General features: G+C 35.8%; 1 protein-coding gene across 12 annotated transcripts in view; it reads right to left on the bottom strand.

Annotated features, from left to right (window-relative positions):
• LOC136348488 (agrin-like) overlaps nt 1–26765 on the bottom strand; it is a 198601-nt gene that overhangs the window by 26074 nt on the left and 145762 nt on the right. For 7 of the 12 annotated variants that reach the window (XM_066299338.1, XM_066299340.1, XM_066299341.1 and 4 more), the window contains 15 exons: nt 24912–25121; nt 20598–20834; nt 19069–19284; nt 18244–18672; nt 17519–17619; nt 16431–16548; nt 16034–16261; nt 9443–9769; nt 8462–8614; nt 5865–6128; nt 5491–5637; nt 5288–5418; nt 4698–4806; nt 3751–3930; nt 3309–3485 (listed from right to left, as the gene is read on the bottom strand). In XM_066299338.1, coding sequence (XP_066155435.1) covers nt 3309–3485; nt 3751–3930; nt 4698–4806; nt 5288–5418; nt 5491–5637; nt 5865–6128; nt 8462–8614; nt 9443–9769; nt 16034–16261; nt 16431–16548; nt 17519–17619; nt 18244–18672; nt 19069–19284; nt 20598–20834; nt 24912–25121 — 3027 coding nt within the window. Of the gene's footprint in view, nt 1–3308; nt 3486–3750; nt 3931–4697; nt 4807–5287; nt 5419–5490; nt 5638–5864; nt 6129–8461; nt 8615–9442; nt 9770–16033; nt 16262–16430; nt 16549–17518; nt 17620–18243; nt 18673–19068; nt 19285–20597; nt 20835–21015; nt 21345–24911; nt 25122–26765 lie in introns of those variants that run through there. The other 5 variants (XM_066299345.1, XM_066299343.1, XM_066299337.1 and 2 more) reach the window with 4 other exon arrangements.

Raw genomic sequence — 26765 nt, 5'->3', positions numbered from 1 at the left:
AATCTGTAATAAATAACCCACAACGAACATTGCCCGAACTTAAGGCCAAAATAGAACAAATTCGGAATGATTTTACCTCAGAAATGTGCAGATCATGAGGCCAGTCAATGCCTAAAAGAATACAAGACATAACAAAAGCAAAAGGTGATGTTACTCCATTTTAGGGCCAAAGCTTCGACATTGTTCCATTATTTAGTTGCCACATAAAATGGACATCTTTATGGGTAATGTGGAAAACCTAGGTAAAGTATTTTGCTCTTTCGATTGTTGAAATTATTGTTCATTTACTAACTTAACATGACTCAATAATAAAAAATAATTATATCGTAAATGAACCGTTAAAATATGTAAATATTGTAGAATTTTGGTTTGTCCCATTATTCAGGGCGTTCTTTAACGATGTCCGGATATTTTATGGCGATATTCTATATGAAAAAATAATGGTAGTTTGTCATACAAACCATATATGACAAATTAATGTTATTTTTCTCATGTAAAACTTCACCTTAAAATATCCGCACAATATTAAGGAACGTCCTGAATAGTTGTCAGGGCCGGTATGTAGAACCAATTGGGGATACACTGTATAACTCATTTTTGGTACATTTGTTTGTTAGATGACAAACTCTTTCATTGTGAAGTTTTACATAACGAGTCAATACAGGCTAGTAGTGGGACGAGGTGAGTGGAAAAGAAGCACAAGGGGGTTAAGTGGGGAGTTCGATGCATCAGGAGAGTTTTAGTAGTTGCGGAGTTTCAAATACTATATATGCACAACATAATATTAAGACCTCTTTGGAGAAAATTACTTTTCAAATACATATTTTTATACAAAGATCTAAAGAATAGGTCAAGAGAGTATCGAAGAATGATTCTGAAGAGCGAAATGAGTTACTATCATTTATATGCGTTTCAGATTAGTCTTGACTGAGCATATCTAACACTATTTTTAAAACAATTAAGACCAACAGTATCCATACATCTCCAGGTTATATAGATATTTTTATTTTAAAATGTTGCTAAACGAAGCTAAAAAGATGGACAGTAGGTGAAAATTAAATAATATCAGAAAAGAAAATATAGATATCAAATTGATGAAGGGGAAGAATTCGATAAGAAGAGATTAGTTTTTGTTAGCGGTTAGTTTGTAGGAAATCAGGAATTTGCGTGATAAGGCACCGGTGGACCGTTCATGAGAGTCCGAAAAAGTAAGTTAAAAAAATCATATTAAATAAAAATGAATGAATTTTCAAATGCGATTTTCCAAACGAGATCGGGACAGCTTCTATTTCATTCACTGTAAACACGTTTAAATTAGTATCAATTATGCGACAAAGTATGGCTGGTTAGAACTTTCTTCTCTATTATAAGATGATAAAATTCACATTTCAACAATTTTCTTAAGGCATTCAATTTTCCTACTTTCAGAAAGTGTGTCTCGAATTGCACTTGTATGAATGATTATCTAACATGTTTCAGAGCTCGTAGCCATTACAGTATGAAAATTTCCACTTCTCTTCAATTTTCTTAATAAAATTTATTTATATATATGTTTGGCTTACTAAAATTCTGTTTGTTCGGTAAACAGACCAACTAGATGGATCTATGTTTCAAAATAACGAGGTACGTTAAAACTGATTATAGAATTCGGTTTTCTGGGAAAAAAAATAGCTGAAAATGTAGACTAAGTCAAGGCGTTTATTAAAAAAAATAAAACTTCCTACAATCCATCAGAAACTTCCAAAAATTCTATTTACAAATTCAACTTGGAATACCTACTCGTTTATCGACGCATTTCATAGGAAGCTGGAAAAGTTTATAATTTTGTGAGGCAGCCTTTTTGTGAGATGGAACCTGAATTATTCGATACGAATAAAACTTCATTAAAATTCAGCCATTTAGGAGAAACTTCTGGAGTGAAATCTGAATCTAATAAAGAGGGACTTATTTCGAAGAAACTTCGAAAACAGATTTCGATTCAAAAATTCTAAAAAAATCGACTTTCTTATAGGGATTCCTAGCGTGAATTCTGAGTCTAACTCAGAACCTTAAAAAACCTTGCCTTAAAAGAATATAACAGGTTTTTGGTATAGGGTTTTTTTCAGAGATGTTTATTTTAAGAAAGGTACTCATTTTTTTTTTCAATTATATTTTAACCTATTTTTGAGGAACAGATTATCAAGGAGCTATTCACAAACCATGATCACCATATATTATTCTGGGGATTTTAACTATTGACTTTTCTTTTATTAGAGATAAATTGAAAATTTATCAACGTCTAACAACAAATAATAATTTTAAATTAATGAACAGAAATTGTGCAATTTCCAAGATTATTACTATTATTTAGATAACTCAAATTATAGAAAATATCTTCTTGAAGGGACAATTCAAGGTTATATCAAATAACATAGAAAAAAATGCTACACTTTGAAAAAGGGAAAACTTGAAGATATTACATCGCCTTCAAAAGGTTTCCTCCTTAGGGGAAATTTCTAGCATTTCTCATAAGTTTTATTATTTAAGAGTAATATCCTCGGTTTAGACGGCTTTCATTTATTTATATATAATGTTCCACGTTTAAACTTAGGTGCCTTATATTTGATTAAACCCATTAAAGTATGCTTGGTATAAGTTCAATCAAGAAAAATTGGATTCAAAACAAGAGAAAACCAGGTATCGTAATATGAACCATGATATTGTAAACACGAAACATCCATGCAAAGAAATATATTAATTTGTTGTGATAATGATACTTGGAAAGCACCATTAAAAATGACATATTTGGATCTTAGCGATGATGAGAAGATTGGACACTAAGTATAAATGAATTATAAAAACCTAAACATGTGTTGATGTTTGGTGATGATGGGCACGACTTTACTAATTCAAAAGCAGAATGTTCTTAATTTCGGACTGAATGAGTTGAAAGGCCTGGAATATTAAATATAATAACTTAAACTGTAGAATTTTTTCTTCTTCGTCTAGCCACATAAAAATTTCCCCCTTCGTCAACATTCTTTAATTGATTTTTTATGACGTTAACTGTTCCTTGGAAAATTTTTCCCGTTCGTTGAATATTTGTATTTATTCCTAATGACTGGATCCACTGTAGAGCAAACCTTTTATCTACTAATATAGCTTCTTTTTTTCTTTATCTCGAACAGGTAAGCCAATGCACTTAGCCAGAAGCACCTATAGCTCTCATCCGCCAAATGGGCCTTATTTTAGTTGTATTGCTTTGGACAAACGAACTCATCGATCCCTCCAACGTCGGCTCAATTGAATAGAGTGAAGAGACGTCTTACCTATACAATTTTGTCTATCGTTCGAAGCGTAATAATCCGGTAAGCAAGTGCAAGCCCCCGCCACACAATAGCTGTTTAATATCAGACATTCGGAGCTCTTGGAGCACAAGTCTCCTAGTAACGCCGTTATCCTGACCGTAGCCGGGGTTGGTCTATAAGCTAGAGCAATATCTCCATCTAGAAATATTCGTTTAAGTCAGCCCATGGAGTTTTGTACGAATTTTCCTTGTTAGGTGGTTAGTTTTGCAAAGTTTGCCGTTAGTAAGTTATATATGAAAACGTACAAAGCACCAGAGCAGCGAATTTCGGGAACAGCAAATGCAAGTAGTGATTACACCAGCGTTTAGGCAATTTTTATATTAACTGAGTAGTTACACGAGCCAATACTAGTTGTTACATTATTAAACCAAGCGGATTTAAAGCGAATTTGTGAAAATCTCACCCCTGGTGTCTTTGGTATCAGAACTTAAAGGTCTGGTTGCACTTCCATAGTAGGTCCGAGTATCCGGCACCAAGAGGTGCCTTGTTGACTTCGATAGAGGAGAATTTGCCTCATCTGGTTGGGTAAATTGAAGAGGGGTATACCGACGTAGAGGCCAGTCGGTTCCAGGAATCATATCGTCTGTTTGAATAAATAGTTTCGATGCTTGAAATGTTTAGAAACACAGTTGAACAGGTTGATAAATACTACGCCCGAAGGATTGGTGCATATAATTACATATGTGCTTTTATCTACTCGATAACCATAAAAGGTACGAAAAACTGCAACTTTAATCAGACATTTTTATTTTGGCCTCAGTTTATTTCAAATACCTCAGAAATTTATGTAAATTTTGAAAATTTTAATATGGCTTATTCTCGACCTCTATTTTGCGCAACTTTGCTTCAACTTAACCGACTTCGCATCTTTTACATTTACCGAGATCCTCACAGTCGAATTTCGGAAAAGGACAACCTGTACTTTTTACGTAAAAAAAATTGAGGATGGTATTGGAAAACCGAAACGTCGCATAGTGAAAAAACATTTATAGGTTGTTACCAGTGAAAAAACCATATGGAAATAATATTAATTTTTATGTTTCTCTTTGATTTAAGCTAGACCACCACTGCAAATAAAATGCAAATTTGCGGTTCGTTCAGATGTTCTGGAAGGTAATCGCATTTTTTTTTAATATATTTTTTTTATATAACTAACTGATCGAATACTCTTCTTTTAGTCATAACTGAGTGTAAAAGATTTCATTTAAGCGACTTCATGTTGAGACCACCGTAGAGAGTCGAACTTGGAACTTATTTGCGCCGTTTTTTGGGAATGACTCATTTTTGAAGTGTAAAGATATTGACGACTTCAAGATAAAATTAAATATGAAATTCTTCCCCGTGACTTACCCTTACAGGTTCCAAATGCTTGAACAACAATGTCTTTTTGTAGCCGGCATGCCACCTCGTTCAATTCGCAAGGAGAATTGTACGTATGTCCATCGCTGCCGCAAACCGTCTGAAACACGTCTTTTCTTCAGTAAAAAAAAAAAAAATATATATATATATATATATATATATATATATATATATATTTAATCATGCGGCCTATCATTGACCAATACGTAATTTTTAATGGATGCAAAAGGACAGGGGTGATGAATACTAATATTTTGAAAATATTTTCGTTCGTTCATCCTCAATTCCGTGAAAACTAGTTCAGAACTGCAGCGAAATCTAACAAGAGCTTTTGTTGTTCACCTTCACGTTTCGTTCCTATGTTAATGTCAGCTCCGAATATCCCTGGTTAAGAAGCCATTACAAATTCAGAGGGAGTTTGAACAAAGCTAAATAAAGTTAGTCAGCGTCGGAAATACATTTTTTCCCATTCTCAGGACTTGGAATTCCGCAGGAATCGCCGGTTTCTTAGGGTTTGTAAAGCGTTGTTGGAAAAAGTGGTGTTGATAAAACTTTCTAAATAATATATTCGGGTTACGTACTTGCACCTCATTGTCCTGGGGGCATTGTTCATGACATTCGCATACAGCGAATCCGCTTCTTTCAACGCATGTCGCCTCAAAGTAACAAATCAATTCTTTGCACGTAGCCGGAGGAGTCGTCGTCAGATCAGCTATAGAATATTATTAGAAATTCAATTAGACGCTACATTTTTGATGATGACGTATTCTTCTGAAATTTCTACCTGAGACACATCCATTAGAGCTGAGAACTTTATTGTGGTTAGTGCAGACTGTACATTTCTGACCTTGAACGCCTGGCTTGCAAACACATCTCCCGGTCATTTGTTCGCAATCGTCTCTTACGGATCCGAACATGGAACAACCGCAAGCTAGAAAAAGAACATTCTCCACTTATAATTTAATTTCTGTGCCTACGACTACAAAATAAATCGCTCCCGTCTAAAGAAGGAACAGGGCGATAATAATTGACTGAAAGAAAAATAAATGTAATTTGCTGTATATTCTAATGTCTTTCGGCGGGAACGTTTCACAAGACAAATTTGCCTACCGTTTTCTACCTACGAAATAAAATTATAAAAACAAAGGAAACTCTTACGTAAACATCCTTTAAATCCCGAGGATATTTTCGGCAGACCCCAAAATCCAGGTTCGCAACGGTCGCATTTGTCTCCACCTACTCCAGGTCTGCATTTACATTTATTAGTTTTTACGTCGCAGTATTCAGAATAGGACCCCAGTCGGTTACAACCACACGACAACGGGCATCCTGCGAAATTTTGCCCTTCCGCAGGGGTTTTACCATCGGGGCAACAACCGAACCAACTATCCTCACAGCTTTTCATTTCTATGAAGTTTTTATCTAAAAAAAAGTCATGTTTGTGTTAAAAATTGATTTTATGTGAAACGGCTTTGATCCGTGATAAAAACTTCTAAAGCCCGAACGAATTTTTCCGATTTTAAAATTAAAGTTTGTCCGACAAGTAAAACATTCCCACTTTGTTAGCGCTGGATATTACGACCGAAATTTTATATAAAAAAAACTTTTGATATTAAACGTAGCTTTAAACCTGACTCTCAAGATGTTTTAATAAAAACTTGGAAACTTTTCCAAGACACTAGCTTGTCGGCGGCATCTCAAATTATTAATATTTCCAAACAGGCGATTCTTTGTAGTAACAACTAATTAAAACGAGCCCTTAAAGGCAGCTCCCTGGACTACAGCAGGCATTTTCCTACCGAGGTATTTTCTTTATTTATAATTAGCACGTTTTGAGAGTTGTTGCAACTAAGTCTCGAAACTATTGTGAGTCACTCTAATAAGATTCGACACTTGTTGGGACCGCATTAATTCGTGTCTCGGAAGGTTAAACAAACACGAACACTCAAAATCAAGTATTACGGGTCACATTTAAAAAATCATTTTTTTCCAGGAATATAAATGTCCAAACTGACTGACATACAAAGAGATCTCATTAAGAATTAATTACGTAAGTTCCATTAAAGAGATATTGCAATTAAATAAGAATGTCTCGGAAACTTTTTCGATAAATTAAAAAAAAAAAAAAACAAAAAAACATAAAATCTTGACTACGAAGTAATTAAATCTGGTTTATGCCAAAAGTCTCGCCAAATGCATGGCGGGAGCGTGCTCAGAAATAGATAATTTTGAACAGTAAATTCCGTGAACCCTTGAAAACCCAGTCACTGGGACGACTTAAATGCATTTTAACGAGTACATGGGAGAAGCACCTGCCTCAAAAAACTGGATCAAAATAAAGGACATCAGACAAAGTGTTCTTTCAAAATAGAAATGAAAACTTGAAAGTCCGGCGGAGTTTAGATGAATGGAGAGAAAATTGAGAGAATAAATCATTACCAAATCTCTTTCCTGAGCTTTTGTTCGAAATAAACTTGCTTGATTGATTTTACTCAACCAAAATGCACGCTTTCAAAAACAGAAATTGTGGATACACTTACTTAAAAAATCGATTTCTTTGGATTAGTGCTGCCGTCATCTGTGTATTAACACGTCAAGACACCAATGGGGTTGTAGAAGAGAACGATTGAGAAAGAGCAAAATAGAGGTAAAATAAGGTTTGCCGGCGCACTAAAATCAACTACCGAGAGTTCAATGGGACGGATAAACTTGACGCTAAAAAACCTGTTGCAATTTAATATTTTCCACGATCTACATATGAATATACAGGACGAGTCGGAAGAATCGTGCCAAACTTCGGCACGGCCTTTGAAAGGAAAAATAAATGTAAAAATGCCCAAATGTTACTCGATTTTCATTTATTTACAAGTTATACCGTAAATAATGTTTTTTCAACTAACGTTCTATTTACGATAAAGGTACTTTTGTTCTTAATGATACTGACGCCGATTTTAGGTTTATTTTCTAATTCAGTTAATGTGCTGCAAAGTGCCAAACATTTATTCAAATTTAGAATATGCAAATTCTGCTCGACAGGTTAAGCAACATTTAGACGAAAGTTCCTCAGGGCGTTGGATTGATCGCGGTGGTCCAATTAGTTGGCCTCCAAGATATTCAGGCCTGACACCATTAAAATATTACTTGTAGTGATGGTTAAAAAATGAGGTGTACAAAGTAAAAGTGCACACTCGAGATGCACCAGTTGATCGCATTAGAAATGCTGCAGCTGATATTAAAGAAGGAAATGAGGCAATTAGGAGCGCAACGAATGCTCTCCATAGAGGAAGTAACTAGAAAATGTTTAGAAGTCACCGTAGGTGTTAGATGACATTTATAAACAAAACATTGTAAGAACCGAAATGTTTATTTATGAATTTTTTTACGAAAAATATGAATTTTTTGATAACTTGTAAACAAATGAAAATCGGATGACAACTTCTGTGTGTTTTTACGTTTAGTTTTCAGGTACGACACGCTCCTGAAGTTTGACACGGTCATCCCGACTCATCCCGCATATGTCTCAAGATATAGATGCAAAGTGCAACATTGCGATTTTGATGGGAGAAAACAAAAAGATTTAGTTTAGTGGATTCACGGTAAACATTTCAAAGATCGATGAAGCGAAGTTGAGCAGTTCAACAATGTATATTCCGTGGGAAATCCAATTTCTCCGTACAAATGCTATATTAATGAAGGAATTGGAGGCGGTATTATTTGCTTTAATGAAATAATTAAAAGGAAACTTCTCAATTTACCTTTGCGACAGCACCTCGAAAAACGGGTCGTCTGGTGGCAATAAGTGCCAGAAGGACAGTCTTGCCGGAAAGGGCCGTTACCACAATCCAATTCCCGCCCCGTTGCAGGATCCGTTACGGGTTTTTCACCCTTACAGGGTTTCACTTCCATCCCTATTAAAACACTACAGATGGGACAAAAAAAGGGCTGGCGGATTTATGCTCCCGATCTTCCACTAGGTTCATATAATAACCTTAAACGTGGAAGCTTCATTAGTTTTAATTTAATTTCGAAGGTGGGGAGCATAAATCCTGGCCGACAGTCTAAGGCAGTTATTCAATTTTGGCGAGATCGGAGAAATCACTTCGTTTTCGGGAAAGTTTTAATTTGATAATGAGGCGTATTTTGAACGTTGCAAAAAGAGAAATTTTAACCATTCGGTAAGATCTATCCTAAGTGAATGAAAAGGAAAGCCGAGGCCATTTATTTGCTGTGCCCTAGCAGCCTTCACTAAAGCAGTTAAGCGAAATGTGTTTATTTGATAAATCCCCGATCACTTGAGATCAGTTCGAGAACGAATCGGATTACATTAGAAAAAGGAATTAAAGAACGCAGAGAACTACTTATTAGCTTTCCTTTTTAGAGAAGCTTCGTCGTAAAGACGTCAACGCTCCTGAATGCCTAATCCAATTCCAGAAATTGATACTGAAGCTACTCTAAACGTTTATCTTATATTGAAACATTTCGAATAATTAATTTAGTCGCTTCGGGACAATATTTGGCATAGAGACCTGAGACGAACTCGGTCGTTGGTTGCGTTCCAGTAATTTCAAGCGATCAGAGGGGGAACAAACATAATAAGGACCAATTTCATGTGTAAAGTGTCCTAAAACGCGGTAAACCATTAGTGAAGTCTACTTTAGGCAAACCTCTTAAGATCGAGCGAAACTTAATCGAAACACGAAGATAGATAGAAGTGCCGAGTGCTCAGTTAATCAAACCTTGGCAAAGCTCTAGTGGTCTGAGTCGCAGCTCTTCTTGTCTTTGACAGGCCTCCATTTTCATCGCACATATGGAGGGATAAATTCTTAAGTCGGAAGCGCAAACTGGCTTAGTGGAAACTGGATTTGCCAGGGCCGCACTGGCGCAGTCGAACTTGCAGGTGCAACGTGGAAAGTTGTCCGGTCCTAATTCGCACGTAGCCTCGAAATCGCAGTGAATGTCCCTGCAAGCCTCCTTTGCATTGGAGCTCGTATTCGAAATAAAGTTGTCCGTTTGTCCTGTGACCGGTTCGGTTGGTGGAGCGTTCGTCAATGAGCCCAGCGTAGCTACAGGGCACCATTAGAAGTTAATAGCGTGAAGTTAACTAAACTAAGGCGATTATGCGTCCCAAGTGAAATGCACTTTCGTTTCATTAGCTCTGCTGAAACAGCCGATTTCACCCTAATCCTAAATCACTTATGCGAGGAAATCTCGTTTTCCGGGGGGATTAGACTCATCGATAATTTAAAAATTTATAGACGGTTTCAACTAATGGGTGTATATAGGTCGTACGGAACAAAACACGTTGCATGCCACTTGAATCGCAAGTTACTAAATAGCGTACCGTTACACCGGTTTTCGATCACAACAATTCTGTCACTTGTGTTTGTTTAAAAGGACGCGTTAGAAGAAGATAGACACGTATATAGAGTGTCCGGGACAAGGACGTCGCACGTGCACAATTTTGTTCCCGAGTTTTGGCAAGAACGAGTTCAGCCAAATGGCAAGTAGGCAGGAACACTGTAGCGAAGGACCAGAGGAGCATCTAGAGCTATTAGTTACTCCAAATCACGAAATATCATTTCGCGACGCTGTACGTACCCACAAGTGTCCCGAAACGAACAACTGGGTTTATTTTAGTTGAGCAAAGGCACCACGTTTTTCAAGTCAGACAAGAGAAACTTGGCATGAGGATCAGAATTTAAAAAGATTCGAAGACTCACGCCCCCAGCATTATTAAATCAATAAAAAAAAAACAAGTTGACGTTGACTCCTCGAGACCAAAAGGTCACAACCAAAATCTTAATTCATGGTTGGATGGCTAGCAAAAAACTGTTCTACCAACCGTTATACATATGTGAGGAATATTTCAAATTCGGAAAACGGCAGTACTTTTTGAAAGCCGTTTCCGGTTTTTCGGAAGGAAATCAGAAAAGAGGACATTTCAAAACGTTTTGAAAATTGCACTGGAGTGACATTTAACGTTCCTTTAACTTTTCCTATTTAACCATCTTCTTAGCTCTTATAGTTCCCAAGGTGTTCATACGTCGAGGCTCAATTTGGGCCGCTATGTATATGCAAAATTAAACGTGCAATGAAAGCGCACGTTTAAATTCGCAAGATACAAGGTATTCAAATTAAAATTTTAATTTCATCTTTTGATTATATTTTCAATAACCGTCCAAATGCCGCAATAACGCGGCATTCGGACGAAATTTTGCATACCGGGAAAGTTACTGATGGGAAAATCAAATATTGATCTGATCAAACCCGAAACAAAAACCGACGGTTGTAAATATGCTGCAGCTAATAACTTTAATGAGTATTTCGTCAATGTTGCTCCAAAATTAGTGCCGGAGCTACAAGTAATGCTGTTTGAAAGTGACGTGGGATTTAGTGTTGCAAATATTAGTTTGGAGTTGTGGGACAGGGAAGAAATTCTATCAATTCTACATAAATTTTAAGATAAATCAACCGCTGGTCCTGACGACATGCCTGAAATCTGTGATGAATCAAACATGGGGTTTTCTGATAGTACTGAGTAACGCTATTACATTGGAGATATGTCCTGGCCGATTCGAAAAGGTATTGGTCATTCCTTTGTTAAAAAAAAAAAAAGGTGACTCCAAAGCAATGGGGAATATGGACCGATTAGGTTGATGTCTGTTACGTCTATTATAGTTGAAATATTCACATGCAAGTTCACATGCAAGTCTATCCGTAGCTTTGTCATGAAACATCACATGTTTTAAAAAATCAACCCGATAATGGACTGGATAGATCTACGAATGTGGCAATTTTCGAATTCACTGCGAACGTTTTGGAAACGATATAGGAGAGCAGTGTGGGGGTTTTAACTTAAGTAAGGTTTATGACAGAAGGGATATTGACATTACACTATACAGGATGTCTCGTACTAGCAGGCTAATCCGCCAACCGGGGACTCCTTATGCGAAAATAATTAGACTTTCCCTATGGCGCTTTTTCCCTTGACGCATTATACTTATTATGCATGATGTTAAGTTAGTAAAAAAAAATCTTTTTATTAAATTTGGGTGTTCAGCAACATATTTTAATAAAATTTTGCAGTGATATATAGGCGCACATTTCGTATGACTTGAGTAAAAAATTTTGAAGAAACAATGGAGTAAATGGGGGTCGTGTACAAGTTTTCCTTCCATCCTTTTCTTGCGCATGCCAACGGTGCATTTATTTAGCTATTCAAATTAGATGTTTCTTTATCTGAAATTCTTCATTCTTGTAAAATTTTTATTATTAGCTTTCTATAGAAAATATTTCTGCATATTGAATCCCAATTTGTGGCTTTCATTTTTTTTATTTAATCGAAAACATACTTCTAAAACAAACATTGCTGTTTTAGTGCTTAGAGTACATTACATTTGTTCATGTCTTGATTTTACACGTGAAAAGCAATAATTTGTGTGCTGATACCCGGATTGTTATGGACAAGTTCTTAAATTTCGTCTTTCTCCTAGAGTAATTAAATAAATAAATAGCGAAAGCCACGTATTGGGGGGCAATAAATAAAAATATCTTCTAAAGTAAGATGTAAATCAGAATTTTACCATAATGAAGAAATTTCGATAAAGAAACAACTAATTTGCATAACTAAACAAATGCACCGTTGACGGCCGCAAAATAAAGTGGGGAGGAAAAGTTGTAAACGACCCCCCAGCTTCCCCATTGCTTCTCCAAACATTTTTATCTTAATTATAAGAATCATCGTACTATACATTGCTGCCAAATGACATTGAAATATGTTAAGAATTACCCAAATTATTGGCAAAAGAATTTTTTTTAATTAACTTCAACACCCTGAATAATGAGCATAAAGTGCCATAAAGAAAGTCTAATTATTTTTCCATAAGCAATCTCGGGATAGCGGATCGGTCTACCAATAAGAGACACCTGGTATAAACTCAGCAACTCAACTCAAATCGTACTTGTCCGGAAAGAAATAGGTTATTGCTCTGGTTGGAGGTCAAAGCAGAGTACTGTGGCAATAAAAAAAATTACAAAATGGAAGTGCTACAGGATGGTGCCGAGGATCCGGTCTGGTTTATTTTTTATGTAAACAATTTGTTTTAAGTTAGACGTAATTACGAATTACGCCAACTGGCGAATTGCGCCGGAGGCAGTAACGTTGAAATGGCGAGAAACAATACAAATAAAATTAAACAAGACATTAAAAAGGGCACGTCAGACAATAGTATTGTGTTTGCAGAAAATTGGTTAACATTAAATGGAAGAAAGGCCAACATCACACACTTAAAGTCGTTAAAATTTTCCTATTGAAGGAGGTAACTAATATAGAACTACAAACAGCGAAAGTTCCGATTAAAAAAAAAAATAAATCGTTTAGGATTGATAATCGATAGTTATACATGTATGTCGGGGGAGTATCACGTACACAACGTAGTAAGTAGGCTAAACTCGATATGCTATACAATGAGAGTAATTTGCGAATATATTCAGTTTCGTGTTAGGAAAATAATTTATTATGCAACTTTCGAAAGTATCATTAGATATGGGATTGTTATGGATGGAAGTAGTAAGTATGCACTAAAAGTTTTTATTTGTTCGAAGAGGACGTTAAGAATTATACTAAACTTAAAACTTAGAAAATCTTGCAGAAAAATATTTATTTATGAACGTATATTTTGCTTATTTAAAAATCTTTAGTAATAGACACAGGTTTGAGAAGCAAGCTCCTCAAATTCTATTCTCGACAAGAAATTAGAAACATTTACACTGATGACACACAAGTGATATTGTCATTATTATTATTATTATCATTATTTACTCAGTGTTTTGTTTACTGACTGTAGGCACTGGGTACAGTGATATATTTAAATAGCCATAACTTTTTTCGAGCTTACTGTACCTAATTTTTCAATAAAAAATCATTCCCCATTTATTTTTACCCGTCGAAAGTACTCTTTGGTACTTTTCGCTACAAGTAGCTGTTTTGAAATATAAACGAGTTTCAAGTTGAAGTTTTCACCATCAAAACAATAACTATCAAATAACTAGCCTAGGAAAATGACAAAATTAAATAGTATCATTAATAATGAACTAATATTTCCAGTGAACCCTCTTACCCAATCATCCCCGAAAGCCTTCATTTCAAATATACATTATGTACGTTGGCTAATGGCACCCGACTTAAATATCCTGTTTGTCACGTTATCACCATTTTCGGTTGCTGCTTTATGAACTAGTCACTGCAAGTAACGCCACAAAAAAAAAATCTAAATAATTCAAATCGGGTAATCCGGGAAGCCATGCATGCGGTCTCGCTCTTCCGATCGAACGGTCAGGGAAGTTGTCCAGAAATTGACGCGCAATTAAACTAAACTGTGGTGGTGCACCATCGTGCATGAACCACATCCTTTGTCTGGTCCTTAATTCAATGTCTTCTAAATGATCAGGAAGACCGAATTCCAAAAACCTTCCGTGGTGTTGTGGAAGCCGGCAACGTCCGATAATATAACCAGTGATAATTCCTATCTAAATGCCCAGAGAAAATTATACTTGAGTTGATGGTATTTTATGGAAGTATGCGTATTCTCTGGAGCTCAAATATGATTATTGTCAAAATTGGTGATGGTGCTAAGAAAACCTTCATATATGAAAAATATATTATTTATAAAGGTTGCTGTTAATCGCGTACATAATCAAGCGCAAAAATTTCGTTTGAGAGGAAAATTCCTACGTAATAGAGCCTGCACACTTTGCATATTATGAGGATAAAGGTGTTGAGATTTTAAAATTTTCCACACAGTTACATCTGTAATATTCATTTCACCAGCAATTTTTCGTGCACTACTTTGTTTGCCTTGTTCAATTTTATTTATGACAGCTTTTTCAATCTTAACTGTTCGGATTCATGCAGGACTTCTTGGGATATGTATTGTCCACTTGAGCCAGCTTCATAAAGTTTTGCGTGAATATTAATAAAATTTTGGAGAAACTCAATGGGGAAATCCCGTTTAATACATTCGTTTTGCAGCTTGAGCATTACCGTGAGCTATTTCGTAGGCAATATTCATGTCTGTCATATCTCTGTTTGCAAATTGGACGATTTTTGCATTTTTTTTTCTTTAACACACAATTAGTTCAGGTTTTGACGGTCACTGTTAGGTTCTTAAAATCCGCTATGGATAACCTTTATTATTTTTCTGGCATGGAAAGATGCACGTGAAACGTGTCTCAAGCCCATTTAATAGCAGAATCTACATTATTCGTTTAGTTTTTCTAGATAATTTTAGTATTCATCCGTCATGATTTGAGCAGCACTATTCGACCTCCTCCGAAGCCGCGACTGAGCGCTTGGTTTTCATAAAGCATCGAAAATATCGTATATGAAGATCTGTGACAAATTAATAAACAATCTGGATCAGCTGATTAGGTTTTTAACAAAATAAGCAGTAATATCGAAAATGTCTTCCAGTTATGTCGGGACCCTGAAATTTTTATCCCGCTCAATACGTAAGTGATATATGAGAAAGGAGATGATAAATATGATGGACCTGTTATGGGTTAGCATACAAACTATATTTTATTATTTACGTTTAAGACGTGTCTGTCAGTGATAAAGGTCTATAGAGATCACGACCTGACTAATTTATTTTAAAATTAGGATTAAAGAAAATTTATATTAAAAGCGATGATCCTGAAGACTCTAAGTCGCCGATATCTTTTGCAGGGTTAGGGAAAAAGTGGTAAAGAAACGTCTTGAAAGTTCAAGAATGTGGATAATCTGGAAGAACACTTTAGCGGTATGAAGAGTTATTTTATCGGTAAAATTTAATCCCAAATAATTTTTTTTACTCAAAAATTAGATGCACCGAATTATACTTATTTAAATTGGGGGATATCTTACAGTATAGGGTGCCCTCTATCAGTAAAGAAGAACTGAGTAAATATTTGAGTTCCTCATCGTTAACTTTACCGCTCCGAAAAATTTTACCCTCATGCTATGCCTCAAAAAATATAATCATAAAATGAAATGAAAAATCTCATTTACATATCTTGTATCTCGAAAACTTAGCCGATGTGGACCCCAGTTAATAAATTCGCTTCTCACCCAAAAATTCTTAAAAAAATCACTCTTTAAAATACGTTGAAACGTCGAATTAACACTCTGTATGGCTTCAACTTGGATATTTTGTAGTTTTGAAAATTCTTTTTGCCAATTCGGTAGAAGTGCTGATTTGCGTGTCGCGGACGTGCAACGAAATAAGTTTTGTATGAACTCTGCGCGTCAACTAGGTGTATTAGTAAATTTGGATATGAAGAAGACTTACTGCTGCCTGCAGGAAAGCGTTCCCGGCAATCTCCATAGAAAACGACACTTAAAGGCCCCGAATTCGAGTCTTGACACATGACTTTTTGCATTTCGCATTCGTTTAGATACGTCCGCATGTTTGATGCACAAACAGGCTCGTCGCCGGAACCATCGCAATTCGTTGGGCACACACATTCCCCTGCTTCGCATCGGGCCCCATATTTACACTCTACGTTCTCGCATAAATCTGAAATCATTGTTTGGTGTGTCAACACTACTATTGCACCTAAAGCGTTTCTAAAAATTTTATTTGCCCATGTAACTATAGTACGGTTAATTTAACCGTGTTATTTGCCCTCCAGATACCCACACACAACTTCTACGAATATAATTAGGTAATTCGAATTATATCTTACCGCAGTTTCCTTTATAAGCGGCCTGAATGTGTTGTTTTGTACTGCAGGAGCTCTTCCTGAGCTCGCATTCGTTTGCGTAAGTGACTCCATCTGTTCCGCAGACCGGGCCCTTGTTAAGCTAAGGGAACAAATGTATTTAACTATCATCTATGCACTGGCCGGAATTATGAGAACCAGCTTGGAATATAAACACGGCATTTCAATAAATCCCTACGTGACCCAAATATACATAGTTACATTTAAATAAGATTCTTTTTCATTAGTGCGATTCCCTGCCGGTTTTAGATTTTACCGGCTCGATTCCCTAACGATTTATTCATACGTTTTACTTAAAGGCAGATAAGAAAATTGTGATTTATGAAAAGTAGCGACCAACGTTAATAGGTGTGATCTTAGCAGGCACGTTTCCCCGCTTCCCTGTAGTAAATTTTCAGGTGCTTCTGCCTTTAATAAAAGGAGTTGACCTAGAACCCCGCTCATTTTACTACTCTTTGAGGAAAACTTTCTTGTGTTATTAACGCAACTTTATTATAAGAATGACATACAAAATTAAAATGCTTAAAATTCTTAAAGATGATGGTTAAAGCGTAAGAAAAAACGAGGACTCGGAATTTCACGTTACAATGTGCGGCATAAAAATCGATGGGCTAAAAATAAGGAATTGCCGTTTTTAGTGCGCCATCGAATTATTTCCGAGCATAGGAATCTGTATGTCAAAAACTGTTAGACTTATTTCTAATTAAAAAAATAGTTTAATACCCCGTACAACGAGAACGAGCAACATTTGCGTAAGGCGAATTTAGCTGAGTCGCTCTATCAATTTATTCACTACCAAACTATAATCGGTTATTCTGTTGCTCCGCAGCCGCCCTGTATAAGTATACTTTCATTAAAATAATATTTCATCTGGCTCAGCAAATCGCCTTTCCTTGTCTTCAATTTTCAGTCTTTAGTAGCCATTCCCCTAATACTAAATTCCAATAGCGACATCCCTTAAATACATACACAAATGCACACTAAACTTAAATGGTTTCGGAACGATAGTTTAAAATGAAATTGAGGAACTAAATTCTGACAAAAAGCCCTACCTTATTGTCGGTGCATGTTTGCGGACAAACACAACGCCCTTCTGCAACCCCGTCGCTCTCGCAAACTGCATAGAATTCGCACTTCTTGTTTTCGCAACCATCTGTGAATTTGCGAAAAAACGGTTTATTATACTAAATTGCAATATAAACAGCTTGCAGCTGTCCGGACCCTCTTCAAATGAGAGATTTCATATAAGCTACTGAATGTTTAACGTGTCAGCCCAAGTCGAGCTTTAAGTCACAAAACAACAAAATTCTCATAATAATGCTATATATAAAATAGTTGCCAACAATATGATCTGACTAGAAAGTTAGAATTAATCGTGGAAAATATTGCTAGTTTTCACGTCTTAGCTGGAGGCGAACTCGATGAATGTGTGTTGAAAATTATGCTATGTAAACCATTAGTGAAGTTTGTTGTAAGACAGTTTTAAATGTTCCAAGTCAAAGCCCTGAGGAGTTTTGACGATACAACACATTCGCCTTGCTTTATGAATAAACACGCGAACAATTTGCAAAAGGCGGAAAATGAAAAATATGTGTGTATCATGTTTCGTTAAGTTATGTGCTCGCTTTTTAAGCACGTAAACTAGTTTTAAGACATTAAACTAAATTAACACCGAGCCATAACAATAAAAACCGAGTCATATGCCTACTTTCACGGATTACCTCTAGCAACATTAATTCCGACCCAGAAACTTTATCACAGCCCTATAAAGACTTACTACAAGGTCCGCCATATAAGATCGTTATATCCCTCCTGTGTTTGCAGGCTTCCAGTCTAAGCTTACAGTCGTTTCCATATGAAATGCCATCTGAGCCACATACAGGGTCGAATTCGGAAGAGCACACGGGGCACTCGCAATGTGCGGAGCCCGACTTTTCGACGCAAGTTGCACCGAACTGACACTCGTGTTCGCTACAGGGCCCTTTTTCGCCGCACACCCCTGTATATGCTATCTCGATTGTTGTGCGAGATAAGCAGGCGGCCCTTTTTAATTCACATTCAGATGGAAATGTTCGGCCATCCTTCGAACAGACTGGTCGCATAGTCGGTTCACATTCTGGTGGGCACACACATTCCGCTATGCCAAATTTATTTATTGAACATTCTTGACCCGCCGTACATCGAGCACTCGTGCATGGGTTTATACCTATAAAATGTCTTTTGATAATCGACCTCCAGTTATTTATGTTCTCTCGGATGTAGGTTAAAGCCATATTTTACGAGAAATGCTCCCACAAGGGGAAATATTATTTGCTTTTCAAAAAGTATAGCGAATTAACTCTGGCAATAACACAATCGGTTCTAATAAATGAGAATTAGGAACTAATCCAGGGTTTCTGGACCAGTCTGATTTTGTTCCAGATAGGCAGCGGAAACGATTGCCAAAGTCAATTCTAACCTATCGAGTCTTTCTATGGACAGTTCTAAGTCGTCTAATTGATTTCCATCTTGAAACCGGACTAAATAGGAGTTCGTTTTATTTTAGGTGAAAATTGGCTTTAGCCTCGAAACAGAAATACAAACGTAAGAAAAATGTAGAAACCTGAGCTGCATTTTCCGCGGTAAATAATACTGAGGGCTTTTCTGGTTCGGCAAGCCTCTTGTCGTAAAGTACACTCATTCGGATAGGTTTTCCCATCTGAGCCGCAGACAGGGGTGAATTCTAAAGGGCAAGTATCACCGCATTGACATACGGGATTGCGTTGAGGGTCTAACTGACATACTTCAGGCTCCGTGCACTCAACACCAGCACATGGATCTGAAACAAATTAAAAATGACTCTTTCGGATGTTCAAGCAGGTCCAAGTTGTTTATTTTTTATTGCAAAATTTATTCATCATTTTGAAAATGATTTTTTCTGAAATCATGCGAACATTTATGTATTTCCGAGGAATTTAATTAAATCAGGAGTATGCCGTTCCCGTTTTTGCTGCATAAAGCGCATAAGACCACAAGAAAAGCTCTAAGGTTGTGTCAGTACCGCACATCCATTGAGATTTAACAACATTTAAAATGCTATTTGAGAGTTAGGATTTTTTTTCAAAATTCAAATCTACGTTACAATGAATTTTTTTAAAGCCAAAAGCAAATTTTAGGTCTCTAGGATTTTCGATATTCTAAAATTAAATAATTCTGCAGAATCTTCCAAGAGAGAATACCGACCAAGTCTAAATCAATTTTTCGTTAGGGAATTTTCTTCATCATATAAACCTGCAATTTAAATGACGTTCATAGTTTAAGAAGTAATTTACCTTCTTGATCTTGGATCTTAATTTCAGTACGTGAACTGTGGAAAAATCGTCGAGAATTTTTAACAGTTTACATGGACCTCCTTCTAGGATCTTTACAACATTTATGACTGTGCAATAAGTACCCTTTTAGGTTTAAAAAAAGATTTATCTTTTGCGTATCAAGTGAATATTCTGAATTTTAAAAATATTGATAATTTTAATTGATGCGCAATTTTTCCTAAAAAATTTTGTTTCAATGTTAAAGTATTTTCGTTTAAACATACTTCCAGGTGAAATATGAAATAATTTGCTAAAAAAGAGCTTCAGTCAGATCATGTGGAATTAGTTTAATAGGGAATTTTCTTTGATTTTACATATCGTATCAAAAATTTCCTTGCCAGCTTGAAGAGAAAGGATACTTATGAGTTGCTTCTTCCTTTTAATGAACTGGACTCTACAAATTTTCTTAGAAACTTTTAGAAGAATATTTTTGACCGTTTGTGTGAGAATCTTCTTGGATTAACGAAAAATGTGGATCTTCTGTAATTCTGTTTTAACACTTAGTTCGTCTTTTCATAGAAAACGCACCATTTTCAGGATATTACCAGTTTTGAGGTATCTACGTGTAATCCCCAACTTAATTCGATTGCACTCACTGGGCAAACTTAATTACACTGAGGTAGGTACGTGAAGCAATCCCAATTACCTCATTTGAATTTACCGACCTGGACCACCTGAATTCAATTTTACAAATGAACCTGAGATAACCGGAAGAAAAATTCGTTTTTTTTCTGAACCATCTTTACATATATGTTCTCCAACATTCCAACACCAAACTTACCACAATTTCCGTTAAATATAACGGTGATATTGGCGTGCGCTTTGCAAGCAGCTCGATCTAGTTCGCATTTATTTTTATAGTCGACCCCATCCGAACCGCATACAGGATGAGATGTAACATGGTCACCGTAACTATGGCACTTCTCTGGACAGACGCAGCTGGCGTTTCGCCCATCTGGAGTCACGATACAACTAGCCCCAAAGTGGCAGTTTTTTTCTCTGCACAAGTCGCTTTCAACTGCAAAAGAAAATCACCCCATGTAGTTTCATTCCTCATTACATTAAAACTAAATGAGTCGCGGTGCGCATGCTCCCAAAAAGCACGTGCTGTTTCCACGTGGAGTTTGCAATTCTGTGTTAATGTTGTGTTGTCGCGTGTAGTCTTGTTTCAGTGCATCAACTTAGTAGTTGATGCTCACCTGATTTGCCTTTGGGGGAAACATAGCAAGTTCGACATAAATTTACGTATCCGCTTAGGAGCAAAAGACATGCAAAGGCAACGCTTTTAGCTTTAATTGACATGATGTAATCTATTCCCTGAGAGATGTAACTTCAAGAGGTATTTTGTAGTGAGAAAAACATGCGCATGGAGTCTTAGTTAGAGAGTGAACATTTTTTCTTAGATTACTGGGGCGGACTTGATTAAGCGGAGTGATACAAGAAGCAGGGAACTAGACACATATTTGAAAAACCCGAGTGTGAGCGAAATTGTGGGATCGATATGGCGAACGCGCGAACCGCACACAGGTCTAAACGCCACTGAAGTGAACAGAAGGGCCTTTCCGAAACATAACTTGCACCACAGGTAGCGTGACTGCATATATGAAGACAACGCCGAGCAAGCGCCATATTGATTTTAAGTTTCCCATAACACCACAGATTAGTTTGTCGCAAAGATGACACCGCTTTTTTCCTTTGTTTTGCCCTGGTTTTGATAAATGGCTATAAGGACCACCTGGGGAGCTGTTTCATCAGAAGTCCCATTAGTGCAAAGTGCACTGTCTCTTTATACCTTTTCAGTTACATGACAGAAGCTATAATGGCCGTTCTATACATTAACGAAATTGGATTCTAACTGAAAAGTTGCCAAACAATGATCAAGAATTCAATAACTCTCGACCTTCATCACCTTAATATGTTCAAAAGCAAAAACGTGTACATGCTTACGAACGGGAAGCGAAAACGATATTCCCCCAATTGTGCTTACTCAAAAGGCGTCTATAACAAGATAATATTTTTACGAGGTCACACACTGGGCAGTAACTATCCATTTAAGGATCCATGCAGCTCGGGAAATGGTCGCTGTTTCGTCTCAAGGGAAATGAAACTCTAACACATTTGGTATTATCTCGTGAAAATATGTTCGAAACCTACAAACTAGTTATCAGTCCATTTTTTGTGCTTTAAATATATTACGCGGTATATACTATTATCGCAGCTATTGTACTTTAGATCACGTTTTATATTGCTTTACCCAGCTGTGGTAACGCACTAGAACTGAACGCTATAAATTAAGATCCCATACGCCGGAAGTGTTAATTGTTCTTTTTCTATTACTCCTTCCAGAAATAAGTTCTCCATTAGTCTTCCAACAAGATTAATTTACCTTGCGAAAGCTCTCCGTACAAGAAAATCGATTTTACTTAAAGTTCAATTTATATATCAATAACCTTAAGTAACACGTAAAGGGTTCGGAATGTAATATCAGTAAAAACAGCCCTTACTTCATGCATGTTTCATCGCCGAAATTAGGAAATTCGAATAATATTAAATATTACATTTCTTGTTCGTAACGAACAGTTTAAAATACTATTAGTAAATATTGATACAATTTTGGTTACAGTTGGAGTACATTTTCACGTAAGTAGATTAACTCCTTCAGAATCAAACTGATTATAAAACGCACTTCATCAAACACAGAATCCACACTTTGATGGTTCCGAAACGAATTTTCTCATATTATAAATCTTCAAGAGTATTTAATGTTTAAAAATGTAAAATTAACCACAATCATTGATGACCTCTCAAAAAGAATATTCAAATGAATGTGGATGCTAGAGGGTAAAAAACTGTAGCGATTCATCTAAACTTCCCTTATACCAAAGTAACTTGTTTTCATTCTACAGGACATCAAAGTAATTTTTTTAAATGTGAAAATAAATCTCATGGTTTTTGATTTGCAGACTTGAAATTGTTCCCAAGGAGATTTTCGAATATGGTAAATTCGTTTCAAATATTACATATAATCGCATATATTTACCGAGATACAAAAAATCGTCGACCACTTCAATACTTTCACAAATGGTGATACTCTGAACTCTTTTGCATCAAAGAGGTATTCTATTGAAAAACTCGTGTCTCTAACTGATTCAGAGATATTTTCAATTGAATTTTTCGGATAGTTATCGTAACTATGCCAACGAACAGCGTGTAAGTGTTGAGCAATTTCAAGTTTATAGATCAAAAACTATGAAAATTTATACCCAATTTACAGAATTAAAAAAATTCCTTAGAACAACTATAGATTAACAACAAATAACTTTCGTTTAGTTGAATCGCTCTTTTCTCTATACGCTAGGTGACTATATTCATTATTATCAATGTTTCTGGAGAACCTTTAAACTATTCTTCTCAACTATCGATTAACCGAAAATTAGTTTTTTTTTCTAAAGAATTAACTGATCTAATTTATATTCAGTTCGGTTTTCTTAGTTATCTGGGTTACATTTGATTTTCCTCGGAAGTCAGAATTAACCTAAACGGATACATTTTTCACAGTAATCCGCATTGATCGGAATTCAGTCTGTTATTTTTAGTAACCTGGATTGATACTAGTTGATTTAATCTTTCTCAATAACTTAAACTAATCTAAATTGAATTAAACTTTCGTAGCAACGTTAACATGAATTCATTGTCTTTATTTCCGGTTAGTGGCGGTTAGATACAATCTTCAAAAAGGCGTATATTTCCAGGCGAGGACTGAATCCCCTGGCCTCAATTACAAAATCGGTTCTAAACATGAATTTAGTTAAATTGTTTAAACGTAAAACAATTACCATAAATTTCAGATTTTAATTATTAAAAGTCGAGTACGAATTTTAATAATCCCAGCGACCTCGGAGAATCTCTTAAAACTTGATAAATATCAAAATTTTTAAAAATTTAAAGAATACCGTAAACACTTGAATACAATGTGTCTAAATCGATAGAAAAAAGTGAAAATTTATCTTGAATGTCTAAATCCACAAAGTAATTTAATTATCTGACGTCAAGTACCTGCGCTTAAATTGAGAATATAGGATGAATCGAAAATAACGTCATTGTCCCACTAACATATACTTATGTAATTTGATTTTTCAAATGAAATGACACGAATTTAAATTTTTTACCAGGGAAAAAAATATTTAGGCCCAATAATTTTGCCAGTTATAGTCACCGTAACCAAATCACCCTTTATAAGTTTCTAGAATGCCAAAAACATGTTTGGTGATTTTAAAATTTGTACGTATTCCAATTTTATCGCCATTAAACGGAATTTAAATTACTTATATTACTCAAATTCTCCAGGATTTCCAAAGGTTATCTATTTTAGGCAAAAGTATTAGTGGTGCAGTGCCTTTAGTTTTTGAAGCATGCATAAAACACATTCCTTTTAAGCAGGGAATCTGCTGAATTTATAAGGCACCCTAGGGGCGAAATGTGCTTGGGAAAAATAAAAAGCTCAGAAAATTGCTTGTTTTAGTAAGAAAGCAGACAGGGTTCGCTTGACTTGATATACTCAACGTGCCAGATCTGATAATGACTAAACTCCATAGAAACATGGTGCAGCGTGGAAATATGGCTAACTGTACACTTAAACCGAAACTAGTATTTTAATGCTAAAAGTTCATGGAGATTTTCCAAGAAACACTGTCATTTCCGCATTTAAATTTTATTTCTTTCCATAGGCTTCGTCTACTTCAATGCCTGGAAGGATTTATAAAAGTATCAAACAAAACACACGGATCGTCGTGTCCACTGAAACAATGCAGGCTTTGGAGTTGGTATTTTACGGAAATAGTCTCATTTGTTACGGAATACCTGGATAAAGAGTAATGAAAAACTTCGATCCTTTATACCTCGGAGTCGAGAGTCTTCGAGTTTGATCCCAATTAATTTCAACCCCATAAGAATATTTTGGTGCTCGTCATCGCTCAAAGGAGCTGTCCCAAACTTACGGCAAACTTCCGTTAAAATCACAAAGGCGTAGTTAATATGTGAACAAAGTTACCCTAATTGACATTCTATTATACCAATTAGAGAATAAAGTTCTTACCGCACTCCCCGCTATGTTTAACCCTGGTGTCCAGCCGTGCTTTGCAGGAGGCCACTCGCAAGAGGCACTGGTTGTCGTATGTGACATTATTTGTCCCACATACAGGGTCGCTCTTAACCTTGCAGGACGTAAGACACTGACAAAGAGCTTTTCCATCAGGAGCGTTGACACACTGGGCCCCCCAAGCGCAATACGTCTTCTCGCAGGGCTCTGTCAAAGTTTTACTTATGTTAGTTCGAGTACATGGTTTACAAACTTCAATTTTAGTTTCAATTCAGAGATGTCATTGAAATTCTAAGAGCGAGAATTCTGCTAAAATTGGTGTTCAGTTCAGTTGTTTGCCGCCCTTATAAAGCACATTGAAGGTGACGAATAATTATTTTAATCAAAAATGTAAATAAAACATAGATATATCATGTTTGTTACTCTAGTGAGATACGTGCTTGCCAACTGCGTCGTACATGATGAAAATAAAATCATAAAATGTGGGATGAGAAGTAATTTTGTTTATGTTGCATTACGCAATTTTTCACTTAGATCTACTAATCCCAATTACATAACCATCGGGACACAATCACCTATTTTAGTTGAGGGTTGAAGAGTGTCGAAAGTAAACGTGAACTACAGGAGATATTACTTGATTTAAGCAGGTTGTCGAGCTCGTCGATCCAATAAATCTCATATTTTTTAAAGATTGAATGCTCGAGATAACAACTGTTAAATGTTGGAAAATGATAACAAAATTTTAAAAAATCAAGTCTTTTAAACTGGGATGGTATTTATTTGTTGACATCTTTACACAAGCTCAATCTTCTAAATCTGAATAGAGCTTTATTTTTAAATTATCCTACGTAATTTTTTTGAAGGAGTTGAAAGAGTGTATAAAAAAAATTACAGCCCTAGAAAAAACATATGATACAGACATACATGTACACATATTAAATATGCTCTATAAAATTGAGTCGACTTTAATACCTCTTTAAAATAAAAATAGATAATGCAGCTTTTAGTTTTTGATTCGTTTTTTTTTCATAGTATTTTTTACATAGGCTTTCTATAATGTTGGTACAAAACGCCATAATTTTTATTTTAAAAAAATTTAATTTTAAATTTGGTGAAATATAAATAGACATGACGGGAGCTTCAGTCTGGAAGCGTCTATAAACAGGCTGTTTATAGTATGTATACAGACCTTACGAGGTGACTATTTGAGAGTTTTAAGATAAAAAGAGCAACAAGATCGTTGCCCTTGCTAAGGGTTCATATTAACGTAAGTACACAACGGCCGATTCCTCGAGAAATGGCTATTTATACTAAAATTATAATTTCGTTCTTTTGGTTGTACGCTTGGACAATTTCACGGTTTTCTGACGAAATTTTCAATACTGAGAACGTTGATGGTGGAAAATTAAAATGTTTAGTCATTTTTTTGTTGGCCAATAGAGGGCTCCGCATACTATGATATAGCTTAATTTATTTACGTAGTAAATGAAATTTAAATAAATACAATTTTGTTTTAGCTCATTGGACATCTTTCTGTGTCTAAGGCACTTGCTCGTTTTTCCAACAAAATGTATTTTTCACTAAAAGCAGCAGTTCTGAAGAAAATGGATTTGAAGTTTGTGCTTTTACTACTAAAATAACGACTATCAAACAACTGAACTATTAAAGTTGTACAATTAAATAGTATTAGTAATAAGAAACTATTAATGTTAAAAACAATTGTTGAAAATGACCCAGCCTTTAGCTATACTTGCATCAATTCGTACTATTGCGGGGCACGACTGGCGAACTCGTCCGAATATACATGGTGCGCATATAATAATGGCGCACGATTCAGATATCTTATATCTG

The sequence above is a fragment of the Euwallacea fornicatus genome, chromosome 33 (assembly GCF_040115645.1).
Source record: "Euwallacea fornicatus isolate EFF26 chromosome 33, ASM4011564v1, whole genome shotgun sequence".
Lineage (NCBI taxonomy): Eukaryota > Metazoa > Arthropoda > Insecta > Coleoptera > Curculionidae > Euwallacea > Euwallacea fornicatus.
Note: the sequence above shows the minus strand (reverse complement) of the source record. Positions and strands in the feature narration are given on the sequence as shown.